Raw genomic sequence first — 12,854 nt, 5'->3', positions numbered from 1 at the left:
ATTGATTACGCAAGCACCATTATTATAAATATTAAAATATATTTTTTAACTTAGAGCAATATTATATAGTATACTATAAACAATATAACATGGGAGTATGTCTTTTACTTATTTGAGTTTATATAAATAAAGTGATCTTTTTCGCGCGTGCCAAAAGTTTATGGGGATGCAATTCCATCCATGATATAGTATATGGACTTGGATAGATGGATTTATACAATCACTATTCGTATGAATTAGTTTAATCACTATTTGAGTTATTAGGATAAGTAGTGTATGTTGAAATTGAGAAGAAACATACCTCTATATGTAGATTTTATGCAATTAAAATCATATGAATATTATAACTCTATTTTAACTTATTTTTAATTCAGTTCTGTACGATTAAAAAAATAATTTTATGAAACTCGAATTAAGTTTAAAGCAGTCATTATAATATCTTGTTTTTTTTTTCAATAAAAATAATACTCTTCATAATCATATGTGGTTGCAAAACTTGTAGTAGCATTTCGCTAATCTCACCAACCGATTGATCAAATGTCACCATTGCTATCACAATTTATTAAGAAATATGACAATTCTCCCGAAATTAATAAACGAGAAAACTACTTGTATGGTTCCATCAAACTTTAAGAATGTAGGCTGAACGATCGAAGTGTGAGGCTTCATTTAATTGAATCAATCATCACAATATCAATTTCCTAACATATTTCTTTTTCATCAATTTTAACACGTATCCACCATTTTTGCTTCATCAAATATATATAGTAGAGCGCGCGGCATGACATTTTTTTCCTTTTTTAGTTTTAGATGCTATATTTGATTGAACATGTTAGATAGAGTAATCATTGTTTATTATATGGAGGACGTTGCATTTGTATCACCACTGATATAACACATCAAACGTAATTTTAAAAATATAACTAATTGGAAAACAAAATTAAACTATTCATAAACCATAATATGATTTCAATTAAAACTAATTGAAAAATAGGCAGGGAAACATTGTGTTTGTTTAGCATCTTTCAATTTGAGGAGACAGGACATTGCATTAAATGACTTTTCCATAAAAAGAAATTATGTGGTGATAGCTGCTAATAGACATTGAAATTCACCAACCAATTACTATCATTTAGTATAAATTATACTCCATCCATCCCCAAAGAATATGCACTTTGGGTTTGACACGAGTTTTAATGCAAAATTAATAAAGTAAGAAAGATGTAGAGAGAAAAAGTAATTAAAGTATTGTTAGTGGAGAATGAGTCTCACCTCATTAGAGAGAAAAAAGTTCTAAAATTAGAAAGTGCATATTCTTGTGGGACAGACTAAAAAGGAAAGAATGCATATTCTTGTGTGACGGAAGAAGTAGTAATTAGTACTACAACAAATGCAATAAGATGTTCTAATTATGCCCCCAACCCCTAATTAAACCAGCTTCATACCACCAGATGTTCTCACACTCTTAAATGTGGTTACGACTTCACATTCATTAATTTAACACAAGCCAGGCACCAAACAGATCGTTACTATTTTCTGCATGTTTCATTTCTCACAACTTGCAAAAATTAAAAGAATAGATTAGTAGTAAAGGGTTTTAAACAAAAGGAAGGACATGACTTCTTCGATACCTACTTACTTGTAATAAGGATTACATCTATCCGAGTACTTCTCGCTATTACTGCATTGCACAATCTTGAGATTCATCAAATGGATGTGAAGACCGCGTTTCTAAATGGTGAACTAGAAGATGAAATCTATATGGAACAACCCGAAGGGTTTGTAGTACCTGGACAAGAGAAAAAGGTATGTAAGCTCGTAAAGTCTCTATATGGATTGAAACAAGCGCCATTGCAATGGCACTTGAAATTTGATAATGTGATGTTATCAAATGGGTTCAAGATCAACGAGTGCGACAAATGTGTCTACATCAAGAGCACTAATAATGGTCATGTTATAGTGTGTCTATACGTTGATGATATGTTAATCTTGGGTAGCAACACTCAAGTAATTAACGATACAAATGTCATGTTAAAGAGAAACTTTGACATGAAAGACATGAGTCTAGCCGACGTAATTCTTGGAATGAAGATTCTAAGAACGTCTGATGGAATCATCTTAAGACAATCGCATTATGTTGAGAAGATATTGAATAAATTCAAAGCCTATGACGGCACGCCGGTTAAGACTCCAATTGAACTTGACGTTCACTTGAACAAGAACAAAGGCGAGCCCGTTGCACAAGAAGAGTATGCACGGGTCATCGGATGCATTATGTACTTAACTAATTGCACTCGACCTGACATTGCTTGTGCCGTGAACAAGTTGAGTCGTTACACGAGCAATCCAAGCAAAGAGCATTGGAGAGCTCTTGTGAGGGTTTTGAGATATTTAAAACATACTTAAAATCTTGGGCTACACTTCTCGAGATACCCCCGGTACTTGAAGGGTACTGTGATGCAAATTGGATATCCGACAATAGAGACTCACTTTCAACAAGTGGATACGTCTTTACTATTGGGGTAGTGTTGTATCGTGGAAATCCACAAAACAGACATGTATAGCCCGATCAACCATGGAATCGGAGTTCATCGCCTTAGACAAGGCGGGTGAGGAAGCCGAGTGGCTTAAGAACTTCCTTGAAGACATTCCATATTGGTCTAAGCCAGTGCCACCAGTGCTGATCCACTGCGATAGCCAAGCAGCTATTGGAAGGGCAAACAATGGCTTCTATAAGGGTAAGTCTCGACATATACGTCGACGACATAACACCGTGAGACATTTGATCACAACAGGGGTGATTACAATTGACTACGTGAAGTCAATAGATAATCTAGCGGATCCGCTGACCAAAGGGTTAAACCGTGATCAAATGAATAAGTTACTAGAGGGAATGGGTTTGAAATCCACAAACTAAAGAATTATCATAGTGGTAACCCAACCATGATGACTGGAGATCCCAAGAACATGGTTCAAAGGGACAACTAAGCTATGAGAGTTCATGAGAAACACTCAACTATATCTATTCCCTAGAGAGCAATAGAGTGTAGGGGTGTGCATTCGGGTTTCGGTTCGGTTTTTTGTCAAAACCGAACCAAAACTGAAAAACCGAATTTAGTTCAAAATCCGAACCGAACCGAACCCGAAAAACTGAAAAACCGAAACCAAAAAACTGAAAACCGAACTTAAAAGACCGAAAAACCCGAACAAAACCGAAAAAAACCGAAAAAACCCAAAAAAATAAATATAATATTAATATATATATGTGTGTAATTTATTTTATTTTATATATACTACTAGAATATTTATATATAATATAAAATTAATAATACATATAATATATATAATATAGTAGAATTTATTAAAATAATATACTATATATTATATATAATATAATATATTAAATTAATAGAATATATATATAATTCGGTTATTCGGTTTTTCGGTTTTTTTCTTCGCCCGAACCGAACCGAAAAACCAAAATTTTTGTATTTTCAAAACCGAACCGAACCGAAAAACCGAAATAACCGAACCGAATTTCAAAATTTCGGTTTGGTTCGGTTCGGATATTCGGTTTCCGGTTTTTTTGCTCACCCCTAATAGAGTGTTGCAAAACTTGCCTAGTGGTAAAGGCTAAGTCTATGACTTTTAATGGTTCTTAAGGATCTCAAACAGATGGAGTTCTCAAAGAGACCAAGTATGGCAAGGTACTTGACTAAGAATCACCTATGTAAGTGCGAATTGTGGTCGCTTCATAAAACACACTTATGAATCCAAAGTGATGTCCAAGACCGCAATGGACACAAAACGTGAGAACGGATAAGGTTGAGGTGTTTAAGCGTTAACACCATTGTCTCGGTGCACGTTGTGGGGGATTAGTTCAAAGCTTCGCGCTACTAAGCCGCCTGTGTATCCGATGGTGTCGACTATGGAGGGTTCAAAGCCAACAACTACCTATCCTTATGCTTATATACCTCTCGAGGGTTGAGCTTGTGTCTGTATGCATATGCATTCAGCTATTTCCACTCATGTGGGGGATTGTAAAAATCATGGATTAAATATGCCCGGTCAATAGATTTTGACTAAATAATAAATGTGACGAGACATTTAATTTTGTGAAATTAAATGATATAGCGTCGATCTACATTTTACGTAGATAAATGTAGTATATTCACTTTCTCAAATCCGATTTCCGGTGAGTGAGAAATAGTAGATTAAAGTTGGGCATAATTAGCTTTTAATTAAAGCTTGGAGTTTGAGCTTAGGGAATAATTAACTAGTGTTAATTATCCCCCATTGGAGAAGTAACACATCTTTTAATGTGTTTAAATTAAGTGGCTTTATGCTACTTAATAATTATAGTGGACTAAGATGGGTGAAAGAGCCCACACGCGTGCGCCACCGCCGCCGCCCGCCCGCCCGAGCCGTGCCCGTGGTTGCGGGCCCGGGCCCGGGCCCTATCTCGACTTGGACTTGGATCTTGGCAATTGGTCTTTGGGCCTGGGTCTGGACCATTACTAATCTTTTTAGACCACCGCCGAGTCAGCAATCCAAGTGGCTTGACACATTGTCAAGCATGGCTCAGTCAAAGCCTACACGGCTGCCACGTGAGAAATCCACACGCTCCACCCGCGAAAGGCACACGCCTGCCACAAGCTCTCGTAACGGTCGTAACGTTCGGTAGTTACACTCTCGCAATGATGACACCCATCATGGCTGTTGACCCCCAGCAGTGGACTGAGCCTATAAATAGGCCAGACATTCCATGCATCTCAACACAACATTCACAAGCATTTGCATCATAAGCTCTCTCCCTCTCTGCATTGTCTTCCTGTCGAAGCTCTGCCCTCTCCTCCATCCAGTTCACCGGAGCTCTGCTGATAGCGGTGCTGCTTCACCAGAGACGTAGCCGTTTTACCTTTGGGGACGACACGCCAAACCAAGAGCACTACCGGGGCGTATCTCGTCTTGCGGGAAGAGGCCTCCTCGACTCGGCTATCAAGCTTCACGGTTTAGTTGTTTCAATTTTCAGTTGTAATTTTAGTTCAGTTTTCCATTTGTATTCCTTCTTTTGGGTTGTATTACGCCCTACTGTTATCTCTTGTAATCCCAGAAACCAACACATTTTGGTATATCCGTGACCGTGAATAAGAGTTCAAATTTATAATTACTAATGAAATGACTCCATATTCCACTATCTCATTCCATTCATATATACTACTACAGTATCATTTAAGCAAGGGATATCCATATTTCTATAATTTTCTTCCGCCTAATTTTCTTATTAACATTTCTTATGCAAAAATTAGTACGAAATGGATGAATAAAGTGAGTAAAAAGGAGGGTGGAAGACTATGGAATTAGCCGGAGTCAGAAGATTTCTTGCGGTGTGATTTGACCAACGCATTTATTGCCGGCGATCCCCTCCCTCTGTAATCTGTATGTTTGAATTACTTTTTCTTTTGACGGAGTAACTGCTATTTTAATTTGACTATTTTTGTTATTCCGGTGTAATAAAAACTCATTTTTATTTTTAACTTTTGCCAAATCCATGTTAAGGTATTAGGCTATTAGTCGTCCATCGGCCACGACATAGGTTTTCAATTTACATCAAAATAATATTGAATAAAAATATATGCATAATTGTGACTATTAACATTATATGATACGTTCGTAATTTTTTTTATCATTATTTACCACATCATTGAAATCCCTTTGTGGTCATGCTCTTCATGACCGACTCTAAAAGCCGATATTAATAAGTGGAGCATATGATTAAGATTAACTAAACTAAAAAAAGTACTGCTAGTAGATAAGACATGAGAGAGGAAATACCGACAACATTTACCAATTTTTACACTTTGTATAATTATTTTTTAAATTTTGTAAGTAAATAAATAAACGAGGTACTGTTTGGATAGTTGATTCACTGCAGAAGCACTATCTGCCATTCATCCCAGCATTGCAATTTGCAACCACATTACCCGTCTCTTCCTTGTCGGAGAAGAGCTCCACTTCAATCCCAATATAATACTACTACTACTACGTCTCCTGATTCTTGAATCCCTCAATTCATTCACTCTGTGTTTCTGGTCACCTTTTCTCCCTGCACTTAGCAACACCGAAGAGAATAAGGAAAACCTTATTGACATATCTGCACTCTGCAGCTTCTTTCTCTTCATTTCCATTCTATCCTCGTAGATCTTCAACAAGTCTTGTGGTGCGTTGAAAAAAAACTTCTTCCTCTACACAGATAGAGAAGCATTTTCATTTTTCAGTATTCCCTTTACTGTTACCGCCACTTGTCCAATTCAATTACTCTACAACCTTTTTTTCCACATAAAACAAGAATTACTCTCGAATTTAAAGGCGGATCTCCTACTCCAATACTCCTACTTCTTTCCTACTACAATACCTATAATACAATAAAATAATGTATAAACATGTAAGTGGTTGTGTGATTTTATAATATTATTTTATTGCATCGTGAATGGAGTAGGATAGTTGGAGTTGGAGATCCTTTCCGCTCAATTAGGCATCAAGCTTCTGATTCTCTGCGGTATTTCGTCCGCTTCTAATTTCACTATATCCACTCAATTCTCTGTAGCCTACACAGAAGTGAGGCCGACAGCTCCGTAATACTATTAATTATTGCTTGAATTCGCATAGAGCTGACAATAAAAGGAAACAAATCATATTGTCGTTTTGCGTATTGCTTATAGGCGCAACACTGATTGATTGGCGCTGTTACCTTTTTTCATTAGGTAACTGTGAGAGTGAGAGGTGTGCGAGTTTTTCTGCCTCTATCAAGATCCTTCATCTTATCCGTCTGCGAGTGAAAAGTCTTTGTCAGTCAGAGAATTGGTTTGTGAAGGAGTATGGCCATGGTGGCGCAGCATCATAGAGAGGGAGAAACCATAAATACGCATCTGGATTCCGGCAAGTATGTAAGGTACACGGCTGAACAGGTGGAGGCGTTGGAGAGGGTTTACTCCGAGTGCCCTAAGCCCTCCTCCTTGCGCCGCCAGCAGCTCATCAGGGAATGCCCCATTCTCTGCAACATTGAGTCCAAACAGATCAAAGTCTGGTTCCAGAACCGCAGGTGACTAATTAAATTTGTTGCTAGTTAAGGGAATAATAAAAGATTAAGTCTTGTTTAATGTTGATCTGAGGTTGAGGATTGGGTTGTTGCATATGAATGCAGGTGTCGAGAGAAGCAGCGGAATGAATCCACCAGGCTTCAGAGTGTCAACAGAAAATTGAGTGCCATGAATAAGCTATTGATGGAGGAAAACGATCGTCTGCAGAAGCAGGTTTCTCAGCTGGTTTGCGAGAATGGGTATATGCGCCAACACTTGCAAACTGTATGTAGCTAACTCCCTTTCTTCTTTCCTTTTATACCTCTCTTCTAGATTACTGCTGTTGGACTTGGATCTATTATCGTCTGTGTCCACCATTTGTTGCAAATTTTATCAGTCTTGTTGTTGTGTTTTACTTTATCCTGCATCAAATGACTTGCCAAAATGAGATTGCACTCTGTACGTATTGAATGAATCACTTGAATTCTGAGTTTATGACAACATCTTCCTTATTTCTTCAAGCCTTTCATAACTTATATTATAAAAATTTCTCCAGGCATCTGTACCGACCACTGATGCCAGTTCCGAGTCAGCGGCCACGACCCCACAGCATTCTCTTAGAGATGCTAACAATCCTGCTGGGTACTTCATCTACTTGTTTGTTCCTTTTTTATTCTTGCATTTGCAGAACTGTCAGCCTTCTTACCATTTTGTTGTATATTTGCGTGTATATGATGCTTTTGGCAGACTCCTCTCTATTGCTGAGGAGACCTTGGCGGAATTCCTCTCAAAGGCTACAGGAACTGCTGTTGATTGGGTCCAGATGCCTGGGATGAAGGTTCGACTCATCTAAAATGCATATCGGCTGTTTTCTGTTATTATCCTGTTTGAATCAGTGAGGCAGTCCTTTCAATCCTGAAGAATCATTATTATGATTTATTCTGTTCAGCCTGGTCCGGATTCGGTTGGAATATTTTCCATTTCGCAGCGTCGGGGTGGAGTGGCAGCTCGAGCTTGTGGTCTTGTTAGTTTGATACCTTCCAAGGTAACAAACTAATTCAGTTATATGTTTGTTTGAATAACTTTCACTGATAGATATCTCGAGCTGCATACATTAGCTCCTTTCCTGAGAGTATTTCAAGTTTTACAGATTGCTGAGATCCTTAAAGATCGTCCATCTTGGTTTCGTGACTGTCGAAGCCAAGAGATTTTCACTATTTTTCCTGCTGGAAATGGAGGGACCATCGAGCTCTTACATACACAGGTTGATTGGTTGATATGTCACTGTTACTATGTTTGCGTACAGGTTATCATTTCAGAAGCTTGAATAACTGATAATTGTTTGCAGACATATGCACCGACTACTCTGGCTCCAGCTCGTGATTTTTGGACTCTAAGATACACAACCTCATTGGAGAATGGTAGCCTCGTGGTAAGTAGTCTTTCTATATTACCTGATGGTCGTCATTATATGGTTGATACTTCTCTATATAATTCTGTGTGCTAAGTACTAATTTCATGGTTTATGGTAGGTAATACAAGGTGTCTGTAACATGGTGTATCAATTGTCTCAGTACGTCTTAGATCTTGATCCAGCATTGTAAAAAATTGCTTTCATTTTCTGACTGAGTGTTTATGTGTTCAGTACCCCATGTCAATGCCATCTTTCTTTAGCTAGTATGAAAATTCTCTTATTATTGCGTTCAGAGTTTTATGGTTATGGACAATCCATCTATTAAGAGGTTAAACTAAAAAAGAACCCCAAAAAGCGCATGCGAGGTTTGCAGGGGAAGCCAAGAATAGAAGAAATTGATTATTGCTGTAGTCTGTGTGCTGATATGGATGTGATCTGTAGTTAATATTCTCTTAGCATTTGAAGGTATGTGAGACATCACTTTCTGGTACTGGGGCTGGGCCATCTGCAGCTGCTGCATCACAATTTATCAGAGCTGAAATGCTTCCGTCTGGATATTTGATTCGGCCTTGTGAGGATGGAGGGTCAATTATGCACATCGTAGATCACCTTAATCTCCAGGTACTCTTTTTCTCTTTCTTTTTGTTATTTTCCCCTTTTCCTTTTTCTCTTTCTCTTTCCCTTTCCGAGCTTAATTAGCTCAAAAAGTTATTTATCAATGGATGCAACATAATAGAGCAAGTCTCACTGCACTATTTCAGGCATGGAGCGTGCCAGAAGTATTGCGGCCGCTTTATGAATCATCAAAAGTTGTGGCGCAGAAAATGACAATCTCGGTCAGAACTACATATAAAAAGCTTTCATAAATTAGTAAATTACTCGTTTCTGGTTTTGACTATGGAGTTGATGACATAGCTATCTTGTGAATAAAAATAATAACAAGCCAGGGAAGCTTTGAATAACTAACTTTGCTTTGGACTTTGGAGAGTTGCGTAGTTTTCTGTTTCCTTTTTGAAGTGGAGTATGGACCCGATTGCAGAACAGTGGTTTCTAAATTTTCCTTCCTTCTCTTTGATGTGGCTAGTTGCTTATCTTTGCCCTCTTTAAATGTTACAACTACAGGCGCTAAGATATGTTCGGCAGATAGCCCAGGAGACAAGTGGGGAAGTAGTATATGGTCTCGGTCGGCAGCCTGCTGTTTTGCGGACCTTCACCCAGAGATTAAGCAGGTAATAGTCTTTCGACTGAATTCCTCTGCGAACTATTATGATTATATAATTTTGTGTTCTATCATAGATATTAGGAATTGTTATAACTATGGCTTGATCCTTGCAGAGGCTTTAATGATGCTATTAACGGATTCAATGATGACGGGTGGTCGATATTAAATTGTGATGGTGCTGAAGATGTAGTAGTTGCCACTAATTCAGCCAAGAATCTAACTACTGCAAGTGTTCTCTGTGTAAAAGCATCTATGCTGCTTCAGGTTCCCTTGTTTTTTAATCCCCTGGAATTATTATGCATGCTGCTCAGCACTTGTTTCATAATTCAAATAATTTGCCTAGAGATTTCCTCTTGTTTTTTACATTTTATTGGGTTTATTTTGTCCGTTTACACTTAATCTATATATTTCCCCATTATGGAAGTAATCTTAATCTTATTGAGCATCCTTTCATGTATTGCTTATCCATGATGATACAAACCCTCTACCCTGAAGGTATAAAGATTGGTTTATAAATTGTTGGAACTGATTGAAAGTTAAAAGCATAGCAACTTGTAGCCTTTTTATATTGTTAACTAGATCTGTTAAATATGTTTCTCCCGTGTGATTGGATGAAGAGCTCCACCACCATCCTGTATCATTTTTACTAACCTGAGCCCAACGTCTCCTACCAGAATGTCCCTCCAGCTGTGCTAATTCGCTTTTTGAGGGAGCATCGATCAGAGTGGGCGGACTTCAATGTTGATGCCTATGCTGCCATGTCATTGAAGTCACGTGCATGCTCATATCCTAAAATGAGGCCGACGAGATTCACCGGAACCCAAATAATCATGCCTTTGGGTCAAACGATTGAACATGAAGAGGTACATGCCTTTCTTTTTGTTTTCTTTTGCAAGTTTTTATGCTATCCAGCATCAGATGGCTTCGTTTTTTAAACATGATTTTGCATAGAAGATCAATATCCAATTTGTGGATCTGACTCTTGTGAAATATGTCCAAGTAGTAAATACACTGACAAGCATTACTGTATCTATCCGAACTTTGTACTTGTTTTCCCTTTTTTTGTTCCCCCGTAATATTTTCATGAAGAATTGTAATGAAAGAGCTTGATGAATATTTTATGTGCTTAGTCATCTGAATATGATGTGTATTCACCTCATATTCTCATAATTGTTTTGGTTCTTCGGTATCCCAGATGCTTGAAGTTGTTCGTTTGGAAGGCCACTCGCTTACTCATGAGGATGCTTTTTCATCCAGGGACGTTCATCTTCTACAGGTCCTCTAGTCTCTTGCTCATATAAATGGATCTCGACTTATCCCCAGAATATGTGATTTTTTTAATTTTGAATGCATCTATATGTTACAGATGTGCAGTGGGGTTGATGAGAATTCTGTGGGAGCCTGCTCGGAGCTTATTTTTGCACCCATTGACGAGATGTTTCCAGATGATGCACCGCTGCTGCCTTCTGGTTTCCGCATAATCCCACTTGATTCAAAATCAGTTGAGTTTTGCCTGACTTATCTATTCAATTTTTTTACATGTTTTAGAAATTGTCTAGCAATATTGCAGTTGGCAAACTCATGAAGATTTGAACTGTGATTCTGTTATTTTATATTTCACTTGCCGTTATAGATTGAGTTATGTGAAAAATATAAAATTTCTGCTTGGGTTCTATTGCTTCAAATATGGTTTAGTCTCTGAAGATGAAACATGTTGTAGTTGAGGCACTTAAAGGAAGAAAACAAACATAAATCTGCATCCTTAGCTATTTTTCTACCCTTAACAAAACCTATAGTCGAATATTAGTGAATTATGTTTAACTGGAAATATATGTCCGAACAGGGCGACTCACGTGATTTATTGGCCTCGCACAAGACACTAGATTTGACATCGAGCCTCGAAGTTGGCCCAACAGCCAGCCATGGTGCAGAAAATGCAGGGTCATCTTACAATGCACGATCAGTGTTGACTATTGCTTTCCAATTCCAATTCGAGAGCAATTTACATGACAATGTTGCCACAATGGCTCGTCAGTATGTCCGTAGCGTGATCTCCTCAGTGCAGAGGGTTGCCACAGCCATTTATCCATCGGGGTTGAGCCCAACAGCCGGGCCAAAGGTGTCTCCGGTCTCTCCTGAAGCTCAAACGCTCGCACATTGGATATGCCAGAGCTTTAGGTACTGCTAATATAAAATTCCACACCATCACCACATTAGGTTCGGGAACATCAAAATGAGATGCAGTTGTTGATTTTGCATTCGCAGCTTCCATATGGGAACCGAGTTGCTAAGATCCGAATCTACAGGCGGCGGCTCAGTATTGAAGACGCTTTGGCATCACCAGGATGCCATCTTATGCTGCTCCATGAAGGTACATCGACGACTCATCTCAGTTATATTCTTAGTCTATGACATTCCTCAAAAGTACTTATATATGTTATTTGTGGCCGTGAATTTCTTCCTTACAACGATTTTCTCTCCCTCTCGTTTTAGTAGGCTCTGCCAGTTTTTGTATTTGCGAATCAGGCTGGGCTCGACATGCTGGAGACAACGCTGGTTTCTCTGCAAGACATCGCATTAGATAAGATATTTGATGACTCTGGTCGCAAAGCATTGTTCTTGGAATTCGCTAAGATCATGCAAGAGGTGACAACTTGTACATTTTACTTGAGTATCTTCTGAGTTTGATTGAACTGGTTTAAACCTTTGTCAGGGATTTGCTTGCTTACCTGGTGGCATTTGCACGTCAACAATGGGGCGGCATGTCTCGTACGAACAAGCCATCGCGTGGAAGGTCTTTGTGGAAGAAGAGAGCTCCTCCGTCCACTGCCTTGCTCTCTCTTTTGTCAACTGGTCATTCATTTGAATCTCTCAATCTCACTTTCCCAGAAGAAAATTGAATATGGGCGAAACAAAAAGTTTGGACATCTATTTCTGTTTTTTTGCTAATTTACAGTGGTCTAAATTGTGATTCTCCAATGTATATTCTCTTCCGCCCTAGCCACCTTAATCTATTGATAGAATCCTTTTCTTGTTAAAAACTTACAAGTCTAGATTTACATAGTGATGACAAGCTACCATCTGTTGCCTAAACCACATTGAAAAAATCTACGGAGTAAGTGTTTCCTGCATAAATAAA

General features: G+C 38.3%; 1 protein-coding gene across 3 annotated transcripts; it reads left to right on the top strand.

Annotated features, from left to right (window-relative positions):
* Positions 1-5,929: 5,929 nt before the first annotated feature.
* On the top strand, positions 5,930-12,756 carry LOC121741777 (homeobox-leucine zipper protein REVOLUTA-like). 3 transcript variants are annotated; one of them, XM_042134687.1, is made up of 19 exons: positions 5,932-6,220; positions 6,765-7,102; positions 7,205-7,364; positions 7,636-7,721; positions 7,827-7,917; positions 8,029-8,124; positions 8,230-8,343; positions 8,428-8,511; positions 8,959-9,114; positions 9,255-9,329; positions 9,616-9,722; positions 9,829-9,979; positions 10,390-10,578; positions 10,911-10,991; positions 11,082-11,216; positions 11,559-11,893; positions 11,981-12,086; positions 12,212-12,361; positions 12,429-12,756. In XM_042134687.1, the coding sequence occupies exons 2-19, from the start codon at positions 6,879-6,881 to the stop codon at positions 12,579-12,581; spliced, it is 2,493 nt and encodes an 830-aa protein (XP_041990621.1). In that variant the 5' UTR covers positions 5,932-6,220; positions 6,765-6,878; the 3' UTR covers positions 12,582-12,756. The 3 variants fall into 3 exon arrangements, with proteins under 3 accessions (XP_041990630.1, XP_041990621.1, XP_041990613.1); XM_042134679.1 differs by having other exon boundaries at positions 8,950-9,114; XM_042134696.1 differs by lacking the exon at positions 12,429-12,756 and having other exon boundaries at positions 5,930-6,220; positions 8,950-9,114; positions 12,209-12,350.
* Positions 12,757-12,854: the final 98 nt, after the last annotated feature.

This window comes from Salvia splendens, chromosome 1, assembly GCF_004379255.2.
Source record: "Salvia splendens isolate huo1 chromosome 1, SspV2, whole genome shotgun sequence".
Lineage (NCBI taxonomy): Eukaryota > Viridiplantae > Streptophyta > Magnoliopsida > Lamiales > Lamiaceae > Salvia > Salvia splendens.
This window is presented reverse-complemented; position numbering and strand designations above follow the sequence as displayed.